General features: G+C 35.9%; 1 protein-coding gene across 2 annotated transcripts; it reads left to right on the top strand.

The window, feature by feature from the left end:
• The first annotated feature begins 701 nt into the window (after positions 1 to 701).
• On the top strand, positions 702 to 6,052 carry LOC107930574 (calcium-transporting ATPase 1). Of its 2 annotated transcripts, none has more exons than XM_016862237.2 (8): positions 702 to 1,244; positions 1,983 to 2,037; positions 2,126 to 4,077; positions 4,299 to 4,457; positions 4,644 to 4,815; positions 4,932 to 5,230; positions 5,448 to 5,716; positions 5,817 to 6,052. In XM_016862237.2, the coding sequence occupies exons 1-7, from the start codon at positions 1,068 to 1,070 to the stop codon at positions 5,694 to 5,696; spliced, it is 3,063 nt and encodes a 1,020-aa protein (XP_016717726.2). In that variant the 5' UTR covers positions 702 to 1,067; the 3' UTR covers positions 5,697 to 5,716; positions 5,817 to 6,052. The 2 variants fall into 2 exon arrangements, with proteins under 2 accessions (XP_016717726.2, XP_016717727.2); XM_016862238.2 differs by having other exon boundaries at positions 770 to 1,244; positions 5,814 to 6,052.

The raw sequence follows: 6,052 nt of genomic DNA, 5'->3' as shown, positions 1-6,052 counted from the left end.
AAAAAAATAATTTTTTTATGATTTATTTGATTGAATTAAATGAATTGATTGGATCGATAAATCGGTAGTTTAATTGATTCAATTATTGATCTGATTTTGAAAATTTTGTTTTTAATTATAAAGAAGTTGTCTAGTAAGAAAAAAAATAAACGTCAATGTTGTTTGAATACAGTGGCGGAGCCAAGAGGTTGATAGGGGTCCGACCCTCTTAAAATGAAAAATTTTACATTTAGGCCATTTATAAATTATAACATTTTAAATTAATAATGGTAAAATTATATTTTGGTCCCAATGTGATAAAGATTCGATTTAATCCTTTTAAAATTATAAAGATATAGGCTATTAAAATGATGAAATTACATTTTTACTATCGTAAAAATATACAATTTAATTTTAGCTTCGCCATAGTTTGAATCACATCAGATTGGTAGGTCAAATAAATTCGATTGGAAACTGATTTTGGTGTCGGTCCGATTAGAAAGGTTACACCAATTAATCTCTAAACCTGATTTTAAAGCTGATTGAATAATTTTGTAAAAAAAAATATCAATTTTTTTAATTATATATTCAACCAAACTAAACGAATCGAGAATAGATTATTTAATCAGTTCGACCACTAATTTTATTTTTTTTTGTAATTTATTAAAATTTTGATTCCACTGGATTATAAATTTAATTAAAAGTTATTGTGATTATCAAATATTCTAATAAAAAAAGAAACAGTTGGGCGAATTAAGGCAGTGAAGAGAAAAAGAAAAGGACTTTTTTTAGTTGAAAACAAACAGAAAAACATTGGAAACAGTATTATTTGTCAACTCCGGTCTTTTTATTCTCATTTGCCTTCCTTTCTTTGGAAGAAGCCATTAAAGCTTAGAAGAACCAAATCCTTAAACAAAAGTTCAAAATTCCAATTTCTTGGAAGAATATAATCTTCTTTTCTGGCGTTGCTTGAGCTTCTCTTTCAATATTAGCAACTTTAGTAAATGAACTAGTGGTACCAAAAAAGCTAAGGATCTATTTAATTAGATTTGTTTTTGTTTCTCGGAAGTGCAGAAGAAAAGAAAAAAATGGAGAGTTATTTGAACGAGAACTTTGGAGATGTGAAGCCAAAGAACTCATCTGAAGAAGCTTTAGAAAGATGGAGGAAGCTTTGTTGGATCGTTAAGAATCGTAAGCGAAGGTTTCGATTTACTGCTAATCTTTCCAAGCGTTTTGAAGCTGAAGCTATTCGTCGGTCTAATCAGGTGTTTTTTTTAAATTTCTTTTTTGGATTTTTCGAAGTTTTTATTATTATTATTTATACTTTGTAATGTTTGCTTCTTGAAGAAGCTTTTAGTAGAGAATTAAATGAAACTAAGCTCTTTTCTTAACTATTTTGGATCTGTTTAGATTTCTTTACTTTTTTCTTATCTAATAAAGAAGGATTTGTTCTTTTAATATTTTTAATTATTTTTCTGTAAGATTAAATTAGTAACTTTCAAGTTTCAACTTGCTTGAGGTTAAGAAGTTAGAAGTTGAATGTAATTAGGTTTAGATCAGCTGATCTATAACTGCCTAATCAACTTTTGTTGTTTCAATGCTTTAAATTTCTCGTTGAGAGCTTGCTAACCTTGTGCATTTGTTTGAAGCTTTAGGTTTGTAAATCAATGGCATTGTGATTTTCAGCAAGAATATGATGTTTATTTCTCTGAGTTCTGTAGTGTCCTGAAGAAAATCAGAACTGTCTAATTAGTTCACTCTACACAAAGAGCTAGTTAATTTATTTTATGGTCTAAATTTGTTGCTATGTTTGTTATTTTAAACTTTAATGTATACTTGGTTGGCTTTTTTCTGATAGTAGTTATTTGTGCATAATTTTGGTGAAGAGTCAGCCCTTGCACCTTAAAGATGATAGATAGAATTTCATTGGACATATGGAACAATTTCCTTTTTTATTCTTGATTTTGATGTTAAGTCTTTTTATTGCTTTTTGTGTGTTATAGGAAAAATTTAGGGTTGCAGTTTTGGTTTCACAAGCTGCTCTTCAATTTATCCATGGTAAGAATCTCTTTAGTCTGATACATGTCAGGATTTAACGAGTTTTTTGACGTTTCTAGTATGTTTGATTCCTTTAATTTGTCAACAGGCTTAAACTTGTCTAGTGAATATGATGCACCTGAAGAAGTTAAAGCAGCTGGTTTTCAGATTTGTGCTGATGAGTTGGGATCTATCGTTGAAGGTCATGATGTGAAGAAGTTGAAAATTCATGGTGGGGTTGAGGATATAGCAGCCAAGCTCTCTACTTCAATTGTTAATGGTATTCCTACTTCTGAGCATTTGGTAAATGAAAGGAAACGTATTTATGGAATTAATAAGTTCACGGAAACCCCTCCACGAGGTTTCTGGGTTTTCGTATGGGAAGCCCTTCAAGATACAACCCTCATGATATTAGCTGTTTGTGCCCTTGTCTCTCTTGCTGTTGGTATTACAGTGGAAGGATGGCCAAAGGGTGCCTATGATGGTCTTGGAATTGTTTTGAGCATTCTTCTTGTTGTGTTTGTCACTGCCACAAGTGATTACAGACAATCTTTGCAGTTCAGAGATTTAGACAAGGAGAAGAAAAAAATAACGGTTCAGGTTACCAGAGATGGACTGAGGCAGAAAATATCAATATTTGATCTACTTCCTGGTGATATTGTTCATCTTGCCATTGGAGATCAGGTCCCAGCTGATGGACTCTTCATTTCGGGGTTTTCAGTTTTGATAAATGAATCCAGTTTAACGGGAGAGAGTGAACCAGTTAGTGTAAATTCAAGAAACCCTTTTCTCCTCTCTGGAACCAAAGTGCAGGATGGGTCATGCAAGATGCTTGTGACTACTGTTGGGATGAGAACTCAATGGGGGAAACTTATGGCCACCCTTAGCGAAGGTGGAGATGATGAAACCCCATTGCAGGTTAAACTGAATGGAGTAGCCACAATTATTGGTAAAATAGGTCTTTTTTTTGCTGTTGTGACATTTGCTGTTCTAGTACAAGGATTGTTTAGCCGCAAGCTACAAGATGGCACAGAATGGATTTGGTCTGGAGATGATGCGATGGAAATGTTGGAATTTTTCGCTATTGCCGTTACAATTGTTGTTGTTGCTGTTCCTGAGGGGCTGCCTTTGGCTGTGACATTAAGCCTTGCTTTTGCCATGAAGAAGATGATGAATGACAAGGCGCTCGTTCGCCATCTGGCTGCTTGTGAGACAATGGGATCCTCTACAAGTATTTGCAGTGATAAAACAGGTACGCTGACTACTAACCACATGACTGTTGTGAAAACATGCTTTTGTGGGGAAATCAAGGAAGTGAGCACCTCCGACAAGAATAATCATTTTAGATCTGCAGTTCCTGAATCTGCTGTGAAAATTTTAATTGAGTCCATATTTAATAACACCGGAGGAGAAGTCGTTAATAACAAAGAAAACAAAATTGAGATACTGGGAACACCAACAGAAACTGCCCTTTTAGAATTCGGGTTATTGCTTGGTGGGGATTTCCAAGCAGAACGGAAAGCATCTAAAATTGTGAAAGTTGAGCCTTTCAACTCTGCAAAAAAGAGAATGGGTGTAGTTATAGAGTTTCCGGAAGGAGGTCTCCGAGTGCATTGTAAGGGTGCTTCTGAAATAATCTTAGCTGCATGTGACAAAGTAATAAGCTCAAATGGTGATGTTCTTCCCCTGGATGAACCAACCACCAACCATTTAAAGAATACAATTGAGCAATTTGCTAGTGAAGCTCTTCGAACTTTATGCCTTGCTTACATGGATGTAGGAACTAATTTTTCTGTTGATAGCTCCCTTCCTCTTCAAGGGTACACTTGTATAGGCATTGTCGGCATCAAAGATCCGGTACGCCCTGGTGTTAAGGAGTCTGTTGCAATATGTAAGTCTGCTGGTATTACTGTCCGAATGGTCACTGGAGACAATATTAACACTGCTAAGGCTATTGCAAGGGAAATTGGAATTTTAACCGATGATGGTATAGCAATTGAAGGTCCAGTTTTCCGGGAAAAATCTGAAGAGGAATTGTATGAACTTATTCCAAAAATACAGGTGCATTCCTTTGCTTTTCTTTCTTCAACTCAGTTTCTATTTAAGTTGAATTCTAAGTTGAATATGGTACTAGTACTTAATTAAAGAACCAACACTAGCAGCATTTTGTGGCAGTTAGATTAGTCTCTTACCATATATTGCGGTGGGCCAATATATGGATTTGTCTTTCAGATGCTCATAATTAAAGGGAACTGTTCACCAACTATATGAAAGTCGTGCAGGTAATGGCTCGATCTTCACCTATGGATAAACATACTCTTGTTAAACACCTACGAACCTCACTTGGAGAAGTAGTTGCTGTGACCGGAGATGGTACAAATGATGCTCCTGCACTTCATGAAGCTGATATTGGGCTTGCAATGGGCATCGCTGGGACTGAGGTATATCCTAAATGCAGTTCCTTCACTTTCTTATCAGGAAATGTATTAACTTCCAACATCAATCTCACTGGTGGCGAAGTTGTAGAAAATGTGACCAAGTTTTTGTGTCTTTTGTCACTGTTCTGGATTCTTCCTGGCTCCTTAAACGGGCATGTCATGTACTTAAAACCGATTCACAATTTACAGGTGGCCAAAGAAAGTGCAGATGTCATAATCCTAGATGATAACTTCTCTACAATTGTAACTGTTGCTAAATGGGGACGTTCAGTTTATATAAATATACAAAAATTCGTTCAGTTTCAACTAACTGTCAACGTGGTCGCCCTAATTGTAAACTTTGCTTCAGCCTGTTTGACCGGTAAGAAACCCTGCTGTTGTCACTTTGATACGGGCTTATCACTTCTTTTGCTTGAATTTGACAATATTGTAATTCCCCTACTAATTCGTGAGTTGATATGATTTCTCGCTTCTCAGGAAATGCTCCACTCACTGCTGTTCAACTTTTGTGGGTCAACATGATCATGGATACGTTAGGCGCACTTGCATTAGCTACCGAGCCTCCTAATGATGACTTGATGAAGAGATTGCCAGTTGGTAGGAAGGGAACCTTCATCAGTAATGTAATGTGGAGGAATATTTTAGGGCAGTCTTTATATCAGTTTGTGATTATATGGATTCTTCAGACAAGAGGAAAGGCTGCTTTTCATCTCGATGGCTCGGATTCCGATCTGATACTGAACACTCTTATTTTCAACTCTTTTGTCTTTTGCCAGGTATGTTAAAATTGTTTCAATATTCTATAGGTACTTACATGAGTGACTTTGATTTGATTCAAAATAGTTCAAACTTCGGATGTTTATGGAATCGAGCTGCATAACTTAATGCCAGTCCGCATTGTTTTGAACTGAAATTCTGTGCAGTCATTTCGTGTACTGTGTTTGATTCTATATGGATTGCTTGACTTACACCAATGGCTGTCATTTTCTTCAGGTTTTCAACGAAATTAGCTCTAGAGAGATGGAAAAGATTAATGTTCTCAAAGGCTTACTGAAAAACCACGTGTTTGTGGCCGTGATAAGTTGCACTATCATATTCCAAATTGTGATCGTCGAGTTCCTCGGTAGCTTTGCAAGCACTTCTCCTCTCACAGTACAGCAGTGGTTTGTCAGCGTCTGCCTTGGATTCCTTGGGATGCCGATAGCTGCTGCTTTGAAGTTGATTCCTGTAGGATCAAACTGAGACCAAGGCAATCTAGATAGGTGATTTTCCGACTCGTTTGTTCGAGTTTTCATCTTTTGATTAGTTGCTACCCCTCTTTTTTTATCCGTTCTTTCGTTTAATCACTTCATCATACAGCAGTAGATAGCATCAATGGATCTGATGGAAGACTTGTTACACAGTCAAGCTGAAAAGCCAAATGTTTGGGGGGAGGTCGCTTAGACTGCTGCAAGACTATCGATCTTTCGGAAAAATGCCGATATAGATTCTTTCACTAAAGCTTTACATCGAATTGAAAAGATTTTGTACAGACATTATAATTTGGATTTATATGAATTGGAACTGTTTTGAAATTAAAAAGGGTTTTTACCTTTCAA

Source organism: Gossypium hirsutum, chromosome D06 (assembly GCF_007990345.1).
Source record: "Gossypium hirsutum isolate 1008001.06 chromosome D06, Gossypium_hirsutum_v2.1, whole genome shotgun sequence".
Lineage (NCBI taxonomy): Eukaryota > Viridiplantae > Streptophyta > Magnoliopsida > Malvales > Malvaceae > Gossypium > Gossypium hirsutum.
The sequence above is the reverse complement of the archived record's forward strand: the minus strand, read 5'-3'. Positions and strand labels throughout refer to the sequence as shown.

What these genes read in the sequence shown, in the direction of transcription:
- LOC107930574 (XM_016862237.2), top strand. Translation starts at nt 1,068, where the DNA reads ATGGAGAGTTATTTGAACGAGAACTTTGGAGATGTGAAGCCAAAGAAC. An exon ending in TGCTCTTCAATTTATCCATG is followed by an intron (nt 2,038 to 2,125) that starts GTAAGAATCTCT and finishes ATTTGTCAACAG; the next exon opens with GCTTAAACTTGTCTAGTGAA. An exon ending in TGCTTCAGCCTGTTTGACCG is followed by an intron (nt 4,816 to 4,931) that starts GTAAGAAACCCT and finishes CTCGCTTCTCAG; the next exon opens with GAAATGCTCCACTCACTGCT.